The sequence below is a fragment of the Lutjanus erythropterus genome, chromosome 7, assembly GCF_056507025.1.
Source record: "Lutjanus erythropterus isolate fLutEry1 chromosome 7, fLutEry1.hap2, whole genome shotgun sequence".
NCBI classification, from domain to species: Eukaryota; Metazoa; Chordata; class Actinopteri; order Lutjaniformes; family Lutjanidae; genus Lutjanus; species Lutjanus erythropterus.
This window is the reverse complement of record NC_139323.1, coordinates 17,903,671-17,926,467: the sequence shown is the minus strand read 5'-3', so window position 1 is coordinate 17,926,467 and position 22,797 is coordinate 17,903,671. Positions and strand designations below refer to the sequence as shown.

The 22,797-nt window shown below is 40.1% G+C and overlaps 1 protein-coding gene across 2 annotated transcripts; it reads left to right on the top strand.

Annotated features, from left to right (window-relative positions):
* The first annotated feature begins 664 nt into the window (after positions 1–664).
* On the top strand, positions 665–22,083 carry ssbp3b (single stranded DNA binding protein 3b). 2 transcript variants are annotated; one of them, XM_084722995.1, is made up of 18 exons: positions 665–848; positions 1,551–1,623; positions 2,296–2,357; positions 2,446–2,530; positions 12,571–12,660; positions 13,801–13,875; positions 14,109–14,171; positions 15,703–15,766; positions 15,873–15,946; positions 16,104–16,168; positions 16,268–16,316; positions 16,594–16,629; positions 16,764–16,818; positions 16,908–16,972; positions 18,409–18,487; positions 18,677–18,705; positions 18,811–18,912; positions 20,638–22,083. In XM_084722995.1, the coding sequence occupies exons 1-18, from the start codon at positions 793–795 to the stop codon at positions 20,665–20,667; spliced, it is 1,152 nt and encodes a 383-aa protein (XP_084579121.1). In that variant the 5' UTR covers positions 665–792; the 3' UTR covers positions 20,668–22,083. The 2 variants fall into 2 exon arrangements, with proteins under 2 accessions (XP_084579121.1, XP_084579123.1); XM_084722997.1 differs by lacking the exon at positions 13,801–13,875.
* Positions 22,084–22,797: the final 714 nt, after the last annotated feature.

The following is a 22,797-nucleotide window of genomic DNA, read 5'->3' as shown; positions in this document are numbered from 1 at the left end:
ATAATATGTATATTAAATTCTAAATAAAGAATAGTGGTTGATACATCAAAATCAGAGGGTTTTTTTTACTTCCCCATTTGAGTATCGCTATCTGCTTGAAAAATCCTGTATCGGCTGGCTCTACTTCAAACCCCATAAAATACAGAAATGTAAAGCTTTTTTGATATGGAGCCTCAGATTATCAGACAAGTCAAAAATACTGACTGAATACAACCCATAAAAGTAATACTATTGGTAAGAATTGGTAATTTACAATTAAAGTGAAGAGTCATGAGAAAATATATCTACACTTTGGCTTTTAGTTCAAATCAGTTGGTAGAAAACTTTTCCAGGGCACCATTTTGAGATTATATAAGTCTTATATCATAATTACTTTATATCATAATTATTTATTACTTTATGGATACTTTCCTTTCCCATACATCAATTGAATTTATTGTAACATATTATTTTGGAAAGCTGAAGATGTCAGAATCAAGTCAAGCAAGTAATTACAGGGGAACTATTCATTTCTTCATTAACTTGATAACATCGATATCGCAGCTATGAACGTGAAAACAGCAAACTGAAAGCACGACGAGGCAGACCTTAAGGCAAACGGCGAGCTCCGATTGGCTGCTGGCGGCATCAGTCAGGCGTGGCCCCGCCTCTTCCCCCCGGACCATGCTCGGTTGAGTCTTCGGGTTGAGCTGGGAGTGCGGTTGGAGTGCGAGAGGGTCGCGGCCGCGATGATCTGACAGATGAAATAGCGAAAAAAAGAAAGAGAAGGCGGGCGTCCTCCCACACAAAACAATGTTCCCCAAAGGCAAAGGCACCCCGGTGCCGTCGGACGGCCAGGCACGAGAAAAGTAAGCTCAGAAACGTTTATTATTGTGTGTTTTTCGCCTCGTAAGTTTTTCCCTCTTGCTCTCTGTTGTTCGCTGGACAGGCTAGCAAGAGGCGATTTCCTCCTACCGAGAATGGAATTGAATGAACCGCCTTGTCTGCTCGCCATTCCTCCCTGGAGCCGTGTTTCTGCTGCCTTTGGCTTATTGCTGTTTCTTTACATTTAAACCGAGAGCAGTTTGGTTGTGTTTTAAGCGGCGGTTGTCTCATATTTTTACGGATATTCAGTCGAGAGCACGGAGAGGAGAAAACAATAACATCGCCTTGCCACACAGTACATTGTTTTCTCTGTTGCGCTCTGGATAGGCTCCGTTTTTATTTCCCTCAGCCCCATCAGTGCCACCAGGATACTGTATCTAGCTCACACACAGCAGGCTGCTGCTGCTGGGCTTTTCACATCACGACGTTAAATTATACTCCTGCTTTGGCCACTTTCTTTTCACCTTCTCATTGTGGTGAATCTTCACCAGGTTTTGGCTTGGTTACACAGACCCCATTTAATTTTTTGGCATAGGCTATTGGCAGCCATTGTTCAGAGGGCCTGTACCCGACTCTAGTCACTATGTGTGCCCGTTGAGGAAGATTTAACCTGCTGTTTCATGTTTATTTCATGTCACTTTGTTAAATTAAACCTAAATTAATGTTTTTTTTCCCCTCCCACACAGGTTGGCTCTGTATGTCTATGAGTATTTGTTACACATAGGAGCACAGAAGTCTGCACAGACCTTTTTATCAGAGGTATGTAGAATTTGGAGAAAAAGTTGGACCATACCATGATGTTCTTTTCAATATTTAAACTAGAGCCTGACCAATATGGTCAACTGATATTATTGACCCTATATTATCCGGTCACAGCATTGTCTGATACTAAACTTAAGTATCTAAGTATCTGCACTAAACTCATGAAGATTGTTTTATTTGTTAGCTTGATAGGCAGCAGTGTGTGTATTTTTGAAACCTTCCTTTATTCAGGTTTAATGTATACATATATATTTTTCCTCTATTTGTGTTTTTTTTTTTGATATGTAGTTATTCATAATTATTAAAAATAACAGTGAAAGTTTACTGTGTCAGAGCCCTGATGTCGTTTTGTTTATTGTTTAAAAATATGAATTGCCCTAAAATATTACCTATCTTTGTTATGCATTAACCAAATTTGATGTGTCTGTATGTATTATATATTCTGTATATAATATGATGCATGAAGACTATTGACGTTTATATAATTATACATTTTTTTATTCCCTAATATCTGTATCAGCATTGGACTCCAAAATTCAGTATTGATTGGGCCCTGATCTAAACACATTTTTTTGTGTAAATACATTGCTTGTGCTCCTATAGGATCAACAATATTTATATACATTTAATTGACAGCCATGGATAATTATTGAAATCCTCATGTCCTAGATCCGATGGGAGAAAAACATAACACTTGGAGAACCTCCTGGATTCCTACACTCCTGGTGGTGGTAAGAGCCAATGTTCTCATCTTCCTGTAAACATGTCCAGGGGTTGTTTGTGTGGTTTTGTTTGCTTCATGACCTGTCTTGTCCACAGTGTTTTCTGGGACTTGTATTGCGCTGCACCAGAGAGAAGAGAGACATGTGACCACTCCAGCGAAGCAAAAGCCTTCCATGATTACGTGAGTAGTGCTTACATGGGAACTGTTGCACAAATTGCTCTGTCCTCTGCTAAAGAAGACATCAACTTTGGTATATCAAGGCAAAGAAGTGGTGTAAATAATGCGCCCCTAACTCAGGGTTGTGCAATGAGTCAGAATTTTTTTTTTGTTGGAGTTATCAGAGCAAAGTCCTCATAATCTCTGTTTGTCAACACTCAAGTCCTGACAAAATCCCACATTCCCCTTCAGGAGTGATACAGCTGCTGTATTTCGAGTTATTGTGATTCTCTTTTTAGCTTCAAGAATTATGATGATTCACCCTAAAATGACATCTGTCTGGTTGCTGCTTTTTTTAAATGCTTTCTTTAGTATATTTTGCACATTGTTGCAGAAATGTAAGTCTTTTTGTGTAGCTGTATTCAACTACCTAATGCAAATTGGGATTGTAATTTTTTCTCCTCTTGAATTTACGATCGGTCATCTTGCCCTGTCGGTGGGTCGAATGATGCGCCCAACAACGAGCTTTATAGGCTTCTGGGAAAATGGTGCTGATGTCAGCATGTCCTGAGTCAGACCTGTCGAGTGCTCTCCCCGTATCCACGCCACGCTCAAGCTCCCTGCCTCCGTCGTGAAGATGAAAAAGAACCTGCTGTGTGTTCTGTCCAACTTCCTGAGGCTTTATACACACAGCTTGATTTTTGACAAAGACCTCCAGCTGACCTGGTGTGTGGTGGCTCAAGTACCTTCTGAAATATATTACCTGTGCTGACATAATCCTGATGGATTTGAAACTGAAGAGCTGTAAAGGCTGTCTCTGGTCAAAAATCTTTGTTGCTCAGAACAAGTGCACCCTCTTATGATAGCACTTCCATATTTGCATGGTATGGCTGTTTTGCATCCTGATAATTATGCCGTTTTTGAGACAGTATTTTCCCTTTTTTCATGTGCTGTATTGTTTCCTGCTTTGAGTCAGCATTCAAAAGGAACATCAAAAAGATCCTCCTGAGGATCAAAGAAAGTGCGAACTGCTTGTCAGTGGCTTCTGCCGTTCCACTCCTTGTGATTCTCGAGCCTCATCTGAAAAGATGAGGTGCATTGTGCAGCTGATGTAAATAAAATAAAGACGCTTCTTCAGGTTTGACTGTATCAGCACAGCCAAGGAGAGACGTTAGAGGTTAAGGAGTCTGCTCAGGATGACTGATGCATACATATCCCGGTTTGTAGGCGGACAGGTGACGTATCAGACAAGATGGGGTTAAAACGGAGATGTTGGTCCTGCTCTTGGCAGATAGGGTTGTCAGGGTAACAGGCCTCCTGATCTGGCAGGTGACCTGGGAGCCAGGGGAGAGGCTACAGCGTAGCTCTGCCCTTTCAATAACCACATTCCTTTTTATTCCAACTCATAACAGACAAAAGAGGAGTGCATTTTGATTGAACCCAACCTTTATTCAACTGGCTTTATAGTATTTGAATGTAATATCTTTGATTGCTTATTTTGATAGGATGTGTTTTTGTGTAGCAGCAGAAGGACACAAGGGCTGTAACTGTTTTTTTCCATTAACGATTAATCTGTTGATTATTTTCTTGATTAATCAATTAATTGTTTGGTCATAAAATGGCAGAAATTGATCACTGTTTCTCGGGGCCTAATGCCTTGTTTAGTCCACTGCACAAAAATATACTGTCATAGAGGACTAAAGAAACTAGAAAATATTCCCATTTAGCTGGAAGCTAGATTCAGAGAATTTATACTTTTTTCTTAAAAAAAAACAAACTTAAGCCAATTTAGTGATGATCAAAATATGTGCTGACTAATTTAATAGTTGACACCTAATCATTTAGTCATTGCACCACACTGTATTCTTGAAATTCTCTGTTGTAATCAAACTCCATTTTCCTAATTTAGCAGTTTTCCCTTGTATTATAATGGTAAAACCTCCTCAGACCAGTTTTGAAAGGTTCAACAGCACAAAATAAGCTGTTAGACTGCAGCTGGTTTGACTGAGACCATTTTCATAACATGGAAAACATTAAGCAAATGAGGGACCAGTGAAACGTCAGTCTGGGCTGTGGGAGCTTTGAGAGTTTCTGTGTGGCAGGCTCTCCCCGACATCTTGTGGTTGCCCATCGCTCTGATGTTGGTTCTTCGCGTGTTCGCTTGTGGATGTTGGGGGTCAGACGAGTGTGTCTGTATGTATATGTGTGTGTGTATGTGGACAGTACTAGTCCTTGGACCCTCCTCGCCTTTGTCTAGGTGTGGGGGAGGTGAGTGCTGCTCTGTTAGCCGGCAGCGCTCGTAAAGCCCCCGGCGGGCCTGATGAACGCTTCCCTAGGGGCCCCGTCGCCATGGCGTCAGCGGCTGATTGATGGCTGTCACGGTGCTGAGGGGCAGATTGGAAAAAAGGAAAGGGGAGTGGCACTGTGGCATATGCCCAGCATCCAGCACCACCACTGAGGAGGAGCTGAGGGAATAAAAAGAGGAGGGGGTGGGGAGAGGAGTGAGATGAGAAGTGGAAGGGACCTGCTGGAAGTAGAGAGAGGGAGCATCCAGTCAGGATCCAGAGTCGGTTTTATGATGTTGATTGATGGTTAAACATTTACAAGCTAAACATAGGGGCTGGTTTCTTTTGAGCGCTGGTTCCAGTGGAAGAAGTGAGGCTGTTAAGAGCCCGCTAGGTCAGGAGACGGCAGTTGGGTGGTCTGTGCTGCAGCCCAACACCCCCACATCACATCTTCTCCTTTATCCCCTTTTAAAGGAACAGTTCACTCCAAAATAAAAAAGAAATGGCATATTTTCCTATTCCCTGTAATTCCATTTATCCATCTAGATTATTTTGGGGTGAGTTGTTGAGTTCTGCAGATATTGGCTGCAGAGATTTCTGCTTTCTCTCAAATAAAATGGGACTGGATCACACTCTGCTTGTGGTGCACAAAGGGCCAAAGAAACACACACTAGATAACACACAGACCTTGTTTTGAGCAGTTTAATGTCTGTAGTAGGATCTACCAGAACTACTTTCCTTCTATTAGGGAGGAAGTAGTTTCCATATGAAACTGCTAACAACAGGGTCTGTGGATTATCTTAAGTAACCAGGTCATGGTTTGTGGAAAGAGACATTAAAGGGACAGTTCACCCAACAAAATAAAAAATACACATCATTCCCCTGGCCTATAGTGCTGTTTATCCATTTAGATTTTTTGGTGGGAGTTGCAGATTTTTTGAGATATCTGTCATAGAGATGTCTGCCTTATCTGCAATATAAGGACACCAAATGGCACTCAGGTCGTGGTACTGAAAGCATTAAAAAGAAAAAAAAAATTGGAATCTCAACAGAAATGTCTCTCTCCAAAAATCATGCCCCAGTTACTCAAGATAATCAATCTTGTTGCGACAAGTTTCGTGTAGATACTATTTTGTCTGTATTAGAAATGAAGTTGTTCTGGTAGATTCTTAAATAGTTCCAGTAGATTCTACTACAGAAAAAGTAGCTCCAACATAAAACTGCTCTCAACAACATCTGTGGATTATTTTTCACAACCAGTCCACAATTTCTGGAGTTTCTCAGACATATTTGTTGGCACTTTGAGCACCACAAGCAGAACTCCCTTTAGTCCCATTATGTTTGAAATAAGGCAGACATCTCTACAGCTGATATCTCCAAAACTCAACAGCTTTCACCAAAAAATATCTAGATGGATAAATAGCACTGCAGGTAAGAGAAAAAAATATGCATTTTTGTTCCTTTTAATGTTGAGTAGGTCTGCAACTAACAATTTTTCCAATACAATACACTCCAACGGTTTTCATTGTTGATTAATCTGCCCATCACTCTCTGGGTAAATCGATTAGTCATTTGGTCTAAAAAAAATATCAGGAAATGGTGAAAAAAAATTCAAAAATTTTGAGTTTACTGCCATAAATGAGAAAAGAAACCAGAAAATATTCACACTTAAGCTGCTGGAATCAGAGAATTTTTGCTTTTGTTCTTAAAAAACTCAAACAGAAACTGTTCGTCTCTCACTCTCTGTGTGTACCTTTGCTTTTACCCCAGTCAACCTCTTGGTCATCCTCACTCTCCTCTCTTTTTCCTTCTGTTCCCTCCCCCTTGTGTCCCCCACTCCCCTCTCTCTTTGTTTTTGTAAGAGCACAAGCACATCCGCCGTCACTCTGGCCTTTTTTAACCTCCTTCAGTGATTCAAGAAGAATTCAGGGAAAATTTGCTTGGCCAGGATCGCTCATGTGCTCTTAAGTACACACATACACGCTGAATCATGGTGGGTGCAGAGGGGGAGGTTAGTCTGTCTTAAAGGAGCTCCCCTGGGGAGTTGTAAGGAAGGCCCCAGACAAGAGCCTCATAGCCCGGGGCAGGGCTGAGACATCTGCCCCTTTCCTGTACCAGAGAATCTGTGGCGAGACAAGGTTCGTTTAGGCTAAAAAGCAGCATCAGGCTGTTTGGGACAGTCCAGCAAGCACAGCTGTGGGCTTTAGTGGGACATGATAAAGATCTAACACAACATGCCTGGGAAGCCGCCATGCACGTTGCTTTTCGGTCTAGCAAACAGTCTCTGACTTCTACAGAGCTGTGTAGATTGTTGACATTGCTTTATGACTTTGTAGTCGGTGCCTTAAATACAGCTTTGTTTTATTTTATTATTTCTTTACAAGAGAACAAAACAAATTGCCTTGGCTATTTCACTCTGAAGGGCCGGATGATGTGGTTGTATTATCTGAAATGAGCCATAAACTGTTGATCAATCTTTATCTTGCTTATAATTAGCAGAATAACCTTTTTTTCTCCAGAATGCCCTCATATCTTTAGTTTAAAATACAACACTTACTTTACCAGGGTTGAAGAATTTAATGCTGATGTTGACAAAAATATTTGTCACACCCAGAGAAACAATTAAAATTCTATCAAGCTTTAATTAATATCGTCAATGAGGACAATAACATGACTTATTAAAAACATAGAAGTGAAGCCTCGGCCACAGCTTCATTGCAGTGTCTGTGCATCCGATACATATGCTTTTGTAGAGCCCTATTACGGGAAGCTTAATACAGACCACTGAGTTTTTGCCATGGCTATAAAATTTAAGTGCTTACCTGATTTTTCTACTGATGGTTACAATATAAACACTTAAGACTTATTTATTTTCTATAGTTTATTTGAGAAATTTATTATAAAAACTAAGTACGTTTGTTGCAGATTTAACCAAGATTTGGTAGCTGTCTTTAAAGTGGTGATGTCTATAGGAAATTTCAGGTGATCAGGTATTGAGTTCCAACCAAAAAAGCTATCTGAGCAAAAGAGGGTGTTTTTTTTTTAGGATTTAAGTCATCTAGCCTTAGTAAAAAATTAAATTATCAAACATCCCAGGCAAACAGATTAGCATATGAGGTCCTACATATGCTACAAGGCCTGGGTGATACAGCTGAAAAATTTATCATGACAATAAAGTTTCATATCTGTTATCGATAATTGATCATGTAGGTTGTTACAGTCATGCTGCGTAGTCTAAAGGGTAGAAGGAGCTAAGGTGATAAAATATGATGGTTGTATTGCTGGTGTTGGTCATTAAAGTATTCCCGCACAGTTTATACACACTGATGTTCTGATAGTTGTTTTCTGTCCATCTGTCCACCCGTCTGCGTATATAAATGTGGCTTTGTGACAGGCCTTAATGCGTTGTGGAGCTGGTAAAGTTAGGTACAAGCTGCTATTTGAATATTAAAACTTACAGAAGCTAGATCTAAATAAACTCTCTGCTTCGTTATAAGAAATGAGATCACTTTAGGAGGGTGTGCTTGCCAAGAAGTTGCAAAATACTAGTTACCATGAATATTCAAGAGGTCAGGACTATGAATAACCCCTTTACCGTATAATGCAAGTGACTCATGAAATTCTTGGGCCATGGCAGAAGCTTTATACTACATTCAACAGGGTGCATAGCAAAAAGTTTTTGTTCATGTTGACTTTCTAGAGTGCAGAATAAGGGAGGTTTGTTGAAGCATCTGAAGCACTAAAATGCTAGACTACTAAGGTAAAGGGAACTGATCAAAATACTTACATCTAAATATGCTCATTAAAAACTTGCTTCTCCTCTACTTCTTCAATACCATGAACTGTCTTCTGAGTATTGTCTCTTTCTCTATGATCTCAGTGCTTTTAGTTCCTGTCATAAACCATAAGGCTTGAAGAAGTATATAATTGTATAAAAAAAGTAAAATAGTAGTGATAACAATGAGGCTGTACTTCAAGGTATTATCCTTTCCAAAGTGTTTTAAAGAACAACTCAGAATTAGTTATCTTCATAAATGGTAGCCTACTTAATTTGACATGGCACAAATAAAGTACACCATATATATCAGTAATGTTGAAGAAATCTTTATTCTGGTCATAATACCACCGTGTCAATGTGCTTCTAAGATGCTTCTCATGCATTTGATTGAATCAGTCATGAATTTTCTTTTTATAAAATAAATATTAGGGGAAGCATCTAAAGTCCCTTTCATGCATTCAGTCCATCCCTGAAATTTTCTGGAACATTTCCTGCATGGGGTCATGTGTGAATGGGAGTGGGGTTTGATATTCATGGGAATCTGTACCTCCAATTTCCCACCTCAAGACCTGGTAACAGATCTGAGAAAATGTCAGTGTGGCATGAGGGGTTTGGTATTCATAAAATGCTCCGTTTCACTTCATATTGTCTCTGCTTTAATAATTAAAATACTTGGAAATTCAGTTCAAAAACAGAAAATGCCAGTATGGCTGTGTTGTGACTGAAAGCAGTAACATTGCAAGGACAAGCATGTAAAGCGTTACAGCCATGTCCATGTGAAAGCATGGAGCGAGCAAACCAATCACAAGACTCTGACAACAATTGGAGTTATGGCGAGACACTTAATGCTCCTTTTAATGCTTCTGATTCAAGTAGGCCATGCAGAAACATTACTTCTCTCACAGACTTGTGGCTGGTCAGCCGTTCTGCCATGTACATGTTCATCTGGCCTTGCCCCATCTTCTTCTATATTTTTTTTATGGTGGTTGGCATTCATAAGTGTTGCGTTATTGCCCTCCACTGGACTGTCCCTTGTCCCATCTCTTCCTGCATTGCCATGGCTTGCGAGAAAAGTTGCAAAACTCAAATGTTTCCGAATGCAGCTGCGTGTGAGAATGGTGGAAAACACTTGCAGAGCCTGAAACGTTATCATAGTATTTTACTGAGACCTATGTCTGAAAGGGGCTTAAATAGTTACCCAGAATTCTTTGTGTTGTTATACCAGTCAGGCCAGGCAGGGTAGATGGATGACTCCTTAGTCTGACTGATGGGATCTTTACTTCATTCTTCTTTAATTTGCATGTGGATGACTTGTCTGGGCAGTTCAATTCTTGCAAAACAGGTAGTGTTTAAGTATGTAGATGATTTGGTTATATTTTCAGCAGTTGTTGAGTTTATACTCCAATATGCTGCTGACTTTGTCACCAGATTAAATGCCAAAAAGATACATATTTAGTAATAATTTGTTGTGAAGAGGATGGAAGATTTAGGCTATGGCATTTTTTTGTAATTCAGTGAAAATGCCCTTAAATATGTTGGCCAGATGATTTAATGGATTATAGCAATAGATGCAATATACTATAAATTACGATCTCAGGTCAGTTGTGTGTAAATTTCATGTCTTCGATTCATGTCATGGTCTCAATGTTCAGGGCTCTTACTGTGTGTCTGTAAACTTTGAAAAAAAAAAAAAGCAGTCAACGGTATTACAATGATGATGAGGACATTATTGTGTGAATCAAGGTTGCTAGTCATGTGATTGTCAGCCTGAATGTTCACTCATGTCAGGCAGAGATAAGAATCCTTGTGAATAAATGCATATGCAGATTGGATAAGGTAGAGAACAGCATAACTGATGCATTGGTGAAGCCTACACAAAGCTGCACTTTATACTTGGACGATACAACAAATCTACTGTGGAGTCTGAGAATGGGTGATGCACAGAAGTTTAATTTGCAATGCTTTATTTGGCCTTAAGTGAGTGTTGCATCTGCCCGTCATCACATCATCAGGATGCTTTTATTATAACCTTGTGTATGTACAGACTTTTTATTCAGAAGCTGTAATCACTGAACAAAACTTCTTCCCTCGTTTCTTGTGCCTTTGGTAAGAAAGCATCACAGACCAGACTGGTCACGGAGCATGTACATGCTGTGCGCACCTTAGTGGGATCACATTTTATGGTTTCTGGGTATGTGAGCTATTTTCTTCAAGTAGGTGCTCAACAGGCTGCTGAATTTGAGTGAGTCACTGTAAATTTAGTAGTCGGTATATGTGTTGTGTGACATTTCTATCTTTCGACATTGAATCTTAGTTAAAATGTTATTTTTACACAGATTTACCCAATTCTGAGAGCAACCATTTCCACTTGAATTGAGTGCTGGAGAGTTACTGATAAAGATGGGTGAGCAAGTTCAGCCTGTAGAGCAACTTCTTCTCCTACACATTTTAGCGGAATATGTTTTAAAAAAGAGCTCAGTTGTTAGCCATGTTTGAAGATTTCTAACTATTGCAGCTCGCTGATTTTTTTTCCCCTACACCATCCTTTGACACCTAGTAAAGAAATAGAGTTTCCAGGCTGTCTGTGTCTCTGTGCCCGTGTCCCTGTGGTGGTGGGGCCTGATGAGACGTGACTTCTCCCTGTGGCCTCACTTCTCTGCCTGCTGAGGTATTTCACAGTGGCCCTGCAGTGGCAGCCTGAGCAGATATAATTAGGGGAGGTGCAGTCGATACCAGGGAGTGTGTTGGCTATTGACCAGTGATGTCTGTTGAGCTCTGGACAGAGACGAAGCATGTTTGTGTGTGAGTGTGGGTGAGTGTGGGTTCTGGTACATCCATCCCTACTTGTTTGCGCACATCTCCTACACTTATGACGTGAGTGAGCTGTGCATTAACAGATGAGACTGAAGGAGCTTCTCTCATTGTGTAGTTGTTCTTTGGAAGCTAAACCCCACAGCTCTGAGGACATTAGCCCAGCTCAGATTGCTTCAGCTACAGGGAAGAAAAACTCAGTCAATTAGGAGCGTGTGACCGAAGCAAATGGCACATTAGTGAATTAGGGCTGTGGTTTGAGCAGGAAATCGGCCCAGCAAGCCCCCGCTGTGCAGCAGCACTTTGGAGACACTGACTCAGTGAATCCCACTGATACTTATCTGATCCACTGGATCAGCAGGGCTCAGAAACCTCAATGAGGACCCCAGTAACACCTCTTCCATACTGAAGACCCACGAATGATGTGGGTTCACAGAATGCATGTTGGTTTCTTTCTTTTTAGATGAGTAAAGGATAGGTTAAGTGGTGTTTAAACAGCAATTAAATGGAATTTAATTAATTAAGTCTGGACAAGGGTCATGAAGCCCCGACACATTACACACATTCAGATCGATAGCCAACACAGATTTAGCCTGCGTCATTGTGTTCGATTCTTCAGATGTGTTCCTCCTGTCGCCAGCTGTGCCAAGAATCTCTGTCATGAGGGGATGAAATAGATTTCCAACTAGACATGCCCAGATGGATTGGCTGCCGATTGCTATCGTAAAGTAAAAATATGCAATCATTGCAATCAATTAATACTTTCTAGTCACTGACCACAAAAAACAATAAGATATAAAAACCTTGAGCCAATTCTCAGATGAGTTTTTGTCATTGTTGCATTCTATCTAACCAAAAGGAGCGCTTTACCTCGAACGTGATTTGTACATCAATTACTTATCCTGTGTTACCTTGATCTTCAAATCATTTTTATTTTGCATGCCATTGCCATTACTATCTGCAATAACAAGACAAAGGATTGGTTGGTATTGTCCTTGTTGTGGCTGATATGGCTCATAGACGATTGGAAATCTGGACTGGTGACCAAAAAAATTTGACTGGGGCATCCCCATTTCCAACAATAACATTTCACCTGTATGTTAAAGTTCCATGTCTGTGTTAGTCAACTTGTCATGTGCAGCACATTGAGAGGTTGTAATGTTGCTGTTTTGTCTCTTTTTTTTCTTCAGAGTGCAGCAGCAGCCCCCAGTCCTGTGATGGGAGGAATGCCCCCTGGTGAGGGCATGCCAGGAGGACCCATGCCCCCTGGCTTTTTCCAGGTCAGCCAATGACCACACTGATCCCGCCTATTACCAGGAATACTCTTAAATCAACTCACCCCCACATTTACTATTAAATCACTTCATGATCAATTGTCAAAATAGTGGGAAATTTAATGGACTGATCATTTCAATAACTGCTCCTCAGCAGGCTTGGGCTTTGCAAAAATCTGTCAGAATTCTGTTCGTCTGAGGTCTCGACATTGGTGTCTATACTGCCTTTGTCTTTTGTTTTGCTTCACTCTGCTCAGTGAACTTGTAGTAAACGTCATAGACGTTCTGTCTGCCTGGGCCCCTCCAGTGCTGTAAACAGGCAGGCGTGGCCTGGCCATTTTCCCTAATGGAGAAATCGAAAGGTGCAGCACCTACTGTAAATCAATAGCTCATGAGGATAAACTCTTGGCAGGCATCTGTGTGGAACTGGCTCTAAGAGGTGACATAAAATCGCAATGTTGCTCTGCCTTCACTAGACCAAACTGTTCGCTTTAAATCCACCAGCTTATTATGTACTAGAAGCCACAAAGGCGTGACTCATTATGTGATCATGTTAATATCAGGAAAGACATTTTGACATTGATACGTGAACGCACACACACTCATACTTTCCATACCAGAATCCATTGGAGGAGGCTCAATTAGACCCCTCACTCTCTGTCAGATCAGCAACATTAGCGACACAGTGCCGGTGTTTAGTGTTGTTATACAGCTAATTGCATAGAGCTTAATTGACGCTGTTAATTCAGGGAAATTAGCACTGATAACATGCTGCATGCAGCAGGCTTCTTAATGTCTTGACTGACAGGCAAAAGAGCACACATCCTCTCCATCTCTCTGTCTCTTTTCTTTCATTCAAGGCTAAGTCATCTGCTTGCTCTTCTCTGCTCAGTCTGTCTCTCTTACTGTGTTCAGTACATGAAAATGAGCATCTTATTTTTGTACATTTTTATATTTTTTGCGCCACACTTTGGTTCTTGCACTCCGACTGTCCTCTGCCCTGCAGTAACCCTGCTTCTCTCTCTTACCCCTCTTCTTTTGTCGCTTCTGTTTCTTGCTCCCTCCTCCTCTCTTCGTCTCATCCTCCTCCCCTCTCCCTCCTCTTTATCTTCCTCCTTGCCTCTTTTATTTTGTGCGATGCCACAGGGTCCTCCTGGTCCCCAGGGCTCTCCTCACCCTCAGCCTCCTCCCCCTAACAGTATGATGGGACCTCACAGTCAGGTAACTCTCCCTCTCCCTCTTTTCTCTCTTTTTCTCTGTTTTTGCTGTCTGCAGTCATTTGGGAACGCTGGTTCTCAGTGCTGATGCTTCATGCTTTGGCATTCGTCTCAGCTCAGTGCTTTATGCTGCTTTCAGTATTCATACAAACATGCTATTAAGAAATTAGAATATCACAATTTGAGAGATTTGTGTCTTTATTGAAATCTCATTCAGCAATCTTGTCTATGTTGTAGTCCTTCATGTCGCCTCGCTTCGCTGGAGGCCCGAGAGGTCCCCCCATCAGGATGGGCAACCAGGTGGAGCACACACACACACACACACACACACGGAGGTCGCGTTGACTGAATATTTTTCGTCATTGACTGAACAGTGGTGAAAAAATCTGAAGGCTATCTGTCATTTTGACAGATTTAAACACTGAGGGCGATGTATTGTAATGATTGGTTGTGTCAGTTTCAGCGAGGGAGAGTCCACTTTAGGACATATATAAGATTGAGAAATCTTTAGCCAAGTAGTCACAAACTCAAGTAAAAAAAAAAAGACAACTCCACAAACAGAGGGTGAAAATCAAATGAACTATGTACAGATTTACAAGCTATAGGAACATCATAATCCAGAGACCTGAAGAGTAGAGTAGGAGAGAGGCTCCGGCGCTGCATTACTTTGAGCAGCATGCACAGTAATGGATTACAGTATAATATATTTCTTGTCTTTTCCCTGATGCTCTTAATAAATTGTTACATTTGTCACAAGTTGCTTTTTAGAAATAAAGTCACTAAGAGGGTCTGAAAAGTTGTGAGAAAGTGGCAAAGTTGTCAGCGCTGAATTATCATGAGGTGGTTGATAAACGAGGTTAAAAAAAGAAAGATTGATATTGTGGAGGATGAAGGACATATAAATGGCTAAAACTACATTTATCAGCCAGTGGCAGTGCATCATGCTGTCAGCAGACCTCGACTGTTGACATTAAAAGTGACCACACGGTCAGTGTCTCTGTTCATCTTTTCCCTCTATTAGAAGTGGCTGTTATGGATATTTTAGGGTATTCTGTGATAATAGTCTTGACAATACAACAAAATATTGAAAAATATTTCTGGTTTAGAACTCACATTAGCTGTTGAGCTCTTCTTGCAGGATTTTTTGTCTCTCCTCGTATGTGTGTTGCTTGAGGTGTTTCTGCTCGAGGTGGTGAAATTAGTTTGTCATATTGACTCCTTTTGTTGTTATAGTCTTCTTGCACTTTTTGTGTAATGTTAGCATGGTTTGTTGTGTGTATAATCTTCTCTAACCACACAGTCTCCACACTACTGAAGTCACTCTCCTTTTTTGGAACCAGCTCCTCTGCTGAGGAGCCTGTTGCAATGTTACTGTCACTTTCAGTGTTTCAGTGTTAAAAAACTTTCAAGTTTATGAGCGTTGTGAGGCAGAGATGTCATGTCCTACAAGTCAGATTCTACAGCCTTAAAAAAATGTTTTTCAATCAAAATAACAATAATCATGTAAAAAATAATCATCACCTCTCATATCATATCTCAACTGCAATATCAGTACATTATGGCACACCCCTACTCTCCATGCCCTTATAAATACATAATCTAAGTGTGATTGAGTTTTTGAAAATTAAATGTTATTCAATAGATTATGTCTGATTGTCATAAGAAAACTGAAAATGGCGGCCATAAATACATTATAACAGAATTTTAAGACCCTGTCCGTCAAAATGATCAACAACAAGAAAGTCTAACACAATCTCTGCACACACACAAACACGCACAAGTAATGCCAAATACATAGTACATACTTAAAATTTTGTTCTGTCCCCTGTAGCCACCAGGTGGAGGACCAGGTCCTCATCCCATGCTGCCTAACATGGACCCTACACGACCACAAGGTGTGACCCAGTGCTGTATATTCACTTCAGCTATATATGACACCTGCAGTGCAGAAATTATCACCTGGCTTCTCTCCTCATATTAATTATTTTTTCCCCCATCCAGGCCATCCTAACTTGGGGCCAATGCAGAGAATGAGCGGCCCTCGAGGCATGGGGCCCATGGGGCCCGGCCCTCAGGTAGGCTATTCTACTAACATAGAATAATATCACCACTGCCATTATATTATATCAGAAGCTCCAAACCAAAGCTATTTTGATGGTCCTAATGATTTTTCTTTTTTTTACTGTACACTGGGCCCTTTTCACAGACAGTTTTATGATTTTGTCTTCTCAGAACTTTGGTGGTGGAATGAGGCCTCCACACAACACCATGGGTCCTGGTATGCCAGGAGTGAACATGTGAGCCTTTTTTTTTTTTTTTTTTTTTTAGAAATATTCTCTCACAAGACTTTCCAACTTAATGCATTATCTAACATTTCCATTGGTCTTACCCTCCAGGGGCCCTGGGACTGGTCGGCCATGGCCCAATCCCAACAATGCCAACTCTGTGAGTACTAGCGCTCACACACACACACACACACCCAGAAAAATGCTGGTTCAGATTGCAGTCAGATCTGCTCTCAGAGCTGTCGAGGTCTAATGTGTTCCAAGGTTCTAGTCTGGGATGTAATTGTAGTATTATGTGTCACGGTTTCCACAGACAGTTGGACAGACAGCCATAATGGGATTAGGATGATCAAATGATGAATGATGACATTTTGAGGTATAGAAAGGGTTTGCACTCACCCATTTCTGGTCTGTAATGTTTGTGTTTTTGGTTTCAGATGCCTTACTCATCACCCTCTCCTGGTGCATACGGGGTGAGAACACAAACACATCCTGGCGTCTTAACTTACACATACTGAATCAATTTCAGCCCCAGAAAATAGCACTTTTTATAGACAGTTTTTACATCTAGGTTTGTATCTTGAATTTTTTGACTTACTCTTTGCAGGGTGCTTCTGGAGGTGGGGGACCCCCAGGAACTCCCATCATGCCCAGCCCTGCAGGTTGGTGCTCTCTTGAGCTAAGCTATTAATGATTACGCTATTCATGCAATATCACGTACCAATTATATGTATGATTGCACCTTTTTCAGACTCAAACAACTCTGGTGACAATTTGTACACCATGATCAACACTGGACCTGGCAACCGAAATAATGTAAGTTCTTTTCATTCTAAGTGTTTTATTGTGATTAGTAAGTGAAGTAGAAGGACAATTATTTTTCTACCTCACTTACTACCTAAATACTTTCCATTTGCACAAAGCCCACAACCCATAATAGCGTTGTCCTGTGTTGACCAAACCGTTTTAACGACACACCTAAACATCAGGGTCAGCCCTGAGAATGTAATGGGGGTTATTTACTGAAAATGTCATTAACAAAGGACAACAATTAAGTGGCTGAGGTACTGGTTGTTCTGGAAAAATTTGTACCATTAAATAAACACCTGACCTTTCTACCACCCTAACAACCAAATAACAACCATCCTAACCAGCAGTGATGATTTCGATCCTTTTGTCGATTCATTACAAACAATCTTTATATTTTCAAACTAAATGAGTAAAAATGGATTGGATGCCAACTCCACGATAAAGTGACTGAACCTGGACTGAAATTTTACTTAATAATGTCCTATGCCAAAATATTGCTTCCATTATTTGATCCAGTCTTATATCTTAGGCCACGTGTCCACCCAAATAACCCAGAACTTAGCCTGTTTTCACTGTGTTCTAATGACAAGTGAAGATTAGGAAAATTTGTCCACTGGTGTATGAAAAATGTTTTTGCATGTCATTTTTTTTACATGTAACATGGCCTATACAGCCAACAATAACAAAGATGATGCATTATAAAGTGAAATACCTGGACGTCGTCATACGCCAACGTCATCTGTCGTATGCTTTCTTCTGTAACGCCATGTTGATGTGTCAAAGTGCAATGAACAAAAAATAAACCACAGATTTTTTTGGGGGGTCAAAATAATGTCCCTGGAGCTTAATTTAAATCTTGCCCCCTCTATAGTCCCTGCAGTGGAAATTCAGGGATCATGGAGGGGGGGATTGCACCTTTTGTCACAGTTAGATATAGGGTATAAGATTTAGCACAGTTCGGATGGATTGGCACACGCATAGACCTCCTGCTACTTTAAATTGTTAAAGTACTTCTCAAAGTTTATTTTACAAATTTAATTTCCTTGTCCATGAATAGCGTGGATGCATGAGACTATTATACTGGCCTTATTATAAAACACATTAGCATTCTGCCTGTGTTGCTCTTATCCACTCAGGAATGTACAGATAAGATTTTTATAGAAACAAATGCACTTGATATACTCATTCTGTTTGTGTGTTATTTGATAGGTTACTGTTTCAGCATCTTGAAGTTGAAATGATCAGAACAAGGGTTTTTCAGTGGAATCTGTGACTGAAGCTCACAGTAGCAGAAATAATTAAATGCACTGTATAGTAACGGAGTTCCTGGTTATTTATAGTCACTTTTACTTTGAGCCTGGTTGGTACTGTGGATGTTCACTTGGGTGTTAACTGTGCTGTGATGCGGTTACTGAGTCCATGCCGTCTTGTTTCCCATCCAGTTCCCTATGGGCCCCGGCTCTGACGGCCCCCTGGGAGCCATGGCTGGGATGGAACCACACCACATGAACGGGTCACTAGGTAACACCATTCACTACAACACACTTAAACAACACAGAAATGTTTTTTTTTTATTATTAAATTAGTTAAATTTTACGTACTTCAGTAGATACACTATATTGTATTTCAAGTAGAGGTACTGCATAAAAATGTCTTATGTTATGTTGTTAAGAATCCAAACATTGTTTTTCATGTTGTTTGTTTCTTTAGGTTCTGGTGATATGGATGGAATGAACAAGGTAAATGTTGTCATCATCCAGACAGTCTTTGCACTCAGAGCTTAATCTTGACTTTAGTGAAATGTTACACATTTGAAAAAAACATTTTGCACTCTTTGTCTCCAGAATTCCCCAAACAATTTAAGTGGCATTAGCAATCCTCCTGGGACCCCAAGGGATGATGGGGAGCTGAGTGGAAACTTCCTCCACTCCTTTCAGAGCGAGAACGTAAGTCATGCCAGTTCCTCTCCTCAGCTAACAAGGCTGGACTGTAACAGTGCTTTGATGAAGCCCGAGGTAGAGCGCTGTTGACCACACAGTGAAGCCACAGTCCCAGCATATTAGCATCATTGACTACAGTAGCAGTGTGGAGAGCTAGCTGGGCGTTTGACCGAGGACAACTCTGTCGGCAGTGTTGTAGTCAAGCCCACCTAAAGCGAGACAAAGTCATGACCAAGACCAGACTGTAGTGAGACTGAGACCAGACCAAGTGCTGTCATATATCTACCTCTCTCACCCAAGTGAGGATGAGGGAGTGGTACCACATCCTGTAGCGTTTATGTTAGAGATGACATTAGCTAACATTGATGTAATGTTACTTTATAAATTAGCTCTATAGCTGTATGTGCTCTGCCTTGTTTACCACAAGCAAAAACAAGATTTTAGCTAGCTAGCTTTGTTAGCATCACCTACACTTAACTTTTCTTTTCTTTATGTTTCCTTTCTAAGTGCTGAAAGTCTGATGTGGTCCCAGTCGCCTTTATAAGCATTATATTACAGAATTTACACTCTTGTGGTTTAGGTAGACAAACTGTCCATCAATGCCATTGTCAGTTAATTAGTTGTTTTTTTTTCTCTTCTTGTAAGTTGAAAAATAAATCCAAACTTGTGGAGCACATTTGGACTTATTTTTAAGTTGTTTCTGTAAAGATTATCTTCATTATCAATCAGTCTATTGACCATTTTCTCCAGTAATCAGTTTGTTGTTTGGTCCATAAAATGGTGAACAATATTGATCAGTGTTTCCATAAGTGCAAGCTACTATCCTCAAATGTCTTGTTTTGTCCACAACACAAAGATATTTAGTTTGGAGGAGTAAAACATTTAAGATGCTGGAATCAGAGAAATTGAACTTTTTTTTAATAAAAAAAAATAGATGGAGATCAATTTAATAATCGTTTCATCGATTAATCATTGCAGCTCTAAATTTTATGATAGAAGATTTGGGTGACATCTCCAGATGGCCACAGCTTCCTCTCCTGTCTCCCATTTTCTTTGAATGTGTGTGAAGGCAGGCGGGTTGCTGTGACAGCAGTAACATAACAAACATGTCAAACTAGAAGCAGGAAGTTTTACATCCAGTCTCAGTAATGATGTTAAATAAATCAGACAATCCACAGGCAGTTCAGTGATATCTCTGCAGTAGGGCTGAAACAAAAATTGGTTTCACCATAAACCGCAATAAAATTCCAAATGATTAATTACTTTTTCAAATTTGAATTATCATTCCTGCCATGTTTGATAACCACACTTTGAAAGTCACAGTAAATATTGCTCAGCATCAACCAAAGCTAGCGATGATGGGTTTGTTTTGCATCTGTGCAAACACTGACATCACAAAGGACATGATGCCATTTCAAATCATTGAGAGATTTTCAATATATCATTTGGCAAAATGTTTTTAATGCGTGTATTAGTGAACGTTTTCACCACATTTTAACAATACTACAATAATACTGATAACTCGAGATGTGAAATTTTCATACCCTTTCATCTCTGCAGTTGTGGTCTCAACCAGTCTTGACATAAAATCCTAATTATTATTTGTCCAAGACAAGGTCAAGTAAAGACGAGAGAGTCCTTAAAAATGTCGTCTTTAAACTGAGCTTGTGTATTACAACACTCCTGGTAGGTCACAGGTGTGTTTTAATCCTCTTTTCTGTGCCTCCACAGTACTCTCCAACCATGACGATGAGCGTGTGACCCTCTCCTCCACCCCACCCGACATAATTTGCCATCATTCCGAGGATCTGAACTCACTATAGGACACGGCCAAACACATCAGCACCGAATCAGGGACAGGCGCCATTTTGGTTCCACACTAACGCCAGAATGCTGATCGGAGAAATTTTCAAGATGGCTGGCGACTACTGCTCCTTGCTCAAAAATGAAGGACAATTTTTCCATTTATCACAACCCCAAGTGTGACAAAACCAGCTACTGAAAATGCATACATGACACGTTTTATGTTCTTTGCAGAGCCCCCTCAGTCCCTCCCTCTGAACCCTAGAGCGAAGAGAAAAAAAATGGTTGAAGTTTACCTCTTGTACTTTTTAATTATTGCTTTGTGGTGCAAGATGTGCAGGAAATGTCTCCGCTTTTGTCACTTAAAACACTGGAGAGTGTGTATATGCATTGTGAGCTTGGAAAGTCTTTGTCTTGTCATTTTACTTATCGCCATGCATACTGTGTCACAAAAGTCAGTTGACATAGGACTCAGATTTTGCCTTTTACTCTGTGGCCACCTTTCTGAATAACGTACTATTCTTCCCGATGCCCACCCTTCTATTTAAAGAGGTTCATAAAGGGGGAAAGACTTGAAAGAGCGGCTTTTATTTTTTGTGCCGACCTTTCACGGTATGTAAGTGCTCAGATGGTTCTTACAATGTCGGATTGATCCCGTTTTGATCAATTTCAGTCTCTTATTGTTGACAACGACGCGATCCGGCACTCTTCGCTGTTTTAACCTAAACGGCTGGGTTGCTGTTTGCGTTCTGTCGAGGGAAGCCAGACTTCGGCATAAGAAGTGAGTGCATGAATGCTGAGAATCTGTGTACAACATACTACCTAGTGCTGCTCTTCTCTATGTGGACACCTGCTTTAAGATGTGGTGTATATCTCTTTACCTGTCTGTGCTTAACACTCTGTGCTCTTCATCGTCGTAGCCTTCTGTGTTATTTCCAAGTTTGGTTGAATTATGATGAAACGGCTATGAATGAGCTGCCCATTTTAATCTCTCTCTCTCTCTCTCTCTCTCTCTCATACATTATTGGTTGTTCATACTTCCCCCTCCTGTATCATTGGTCGTCCCCTTGGCCCCTGCCCTCCCCCTCTCTTGCCCACCCACACATTTTTTTATATTTTGATACAATCTTTGACTACATATATTGCCCCAGTTATTCAGAGTTAGTCAAAGCTTTCTAAACCGATTCTAGTAGGCATCATTATAAACTTAGCGGCAGTCTTGTAAATGTGATGAAAATTTTTTTGTTTCTTTTTTTTTTTCCTGTGAACATTACGCATTATACACATCTGTCCTATGTTGCCTTTATTTGCTGATATTTTTTTATTTCAAATTGAGGAAAGATTGCTTGTTAATATAATTTTACAATAACTTAACTACCTGTGTGGGTTGTTTTATTTTGCCTTAATCTAGACTCATATCACATTAGATTTATAACTAAAGTGAAGATCAGAATATACCACTGAACATGGACAAGTCAAGAATTGTTAAATGAATGCTTTAAGTTGGATAGATACTACAGCAACATATTGCTGCAACACTAGAACAAGAAAAACATCCGCATTCTGTTTTAGCATGAAAAGTTTGTTAAAACAAGATGTTCTTCATGTTATAACAACATATCTTCACATTATTACAATGTGCAAACCTTTCATGTTATAACGAGAAACTCTCGTTATAACTTGACACGTTTCTCGTTCTAATGCGATAACTTACATTTTATAAGGTCACGTTATAACTATTAGTTATGATCTGAAATATTTTATGTTATATCCATAAGTTATCACATTACAACATGAAATGTTTCATGTTATATCAAGATAAAAGTAAATTGTTAAAACAAAAAGTTTATTGCTCCAAGAATGTTATCGCATTCTAACTGAAAGCTTTTATGTTATATCAGGATATCCAACATAAAACTTTGTTGTAACAAGATAAATATTACTTTAACAAGAATGTTTCTTGTTATAAGTTTGTGTGTTGTAATAACATGAAAGTATCTTGCTATAATGTGAAAAATATCTTATAACAATTAACTTTTCATGTTATAGCATGATACTGATCCATTTTTCCTTTTCTGGCGTGGCAGC

Bases quoted from the DNA above. Each gene is read 5' to 3' on its own strand.
- ssbp3b (XM_084722995.1), top strand. From the start codon at position 793: ATGTTCCCCAAAGGCAAAGGCACCCCGGTGCCGTCGGACGGCCAGGCA. The intron at 16,169-16,267 runs GTGAGCCTTTTT...CTTACCCTCCAG, and splicing joins GGTATGCCAGGAGTGAACAT to GGGCCCTGGGACTGGTCGGC. The intron at 18,913-20,637 runs GTAAGTCATGCC...GTGCCTCCACAG, and splicing joins ACTCCTTTCAGAGCGAGAAC to TACTCTCCAACCATGACGAT.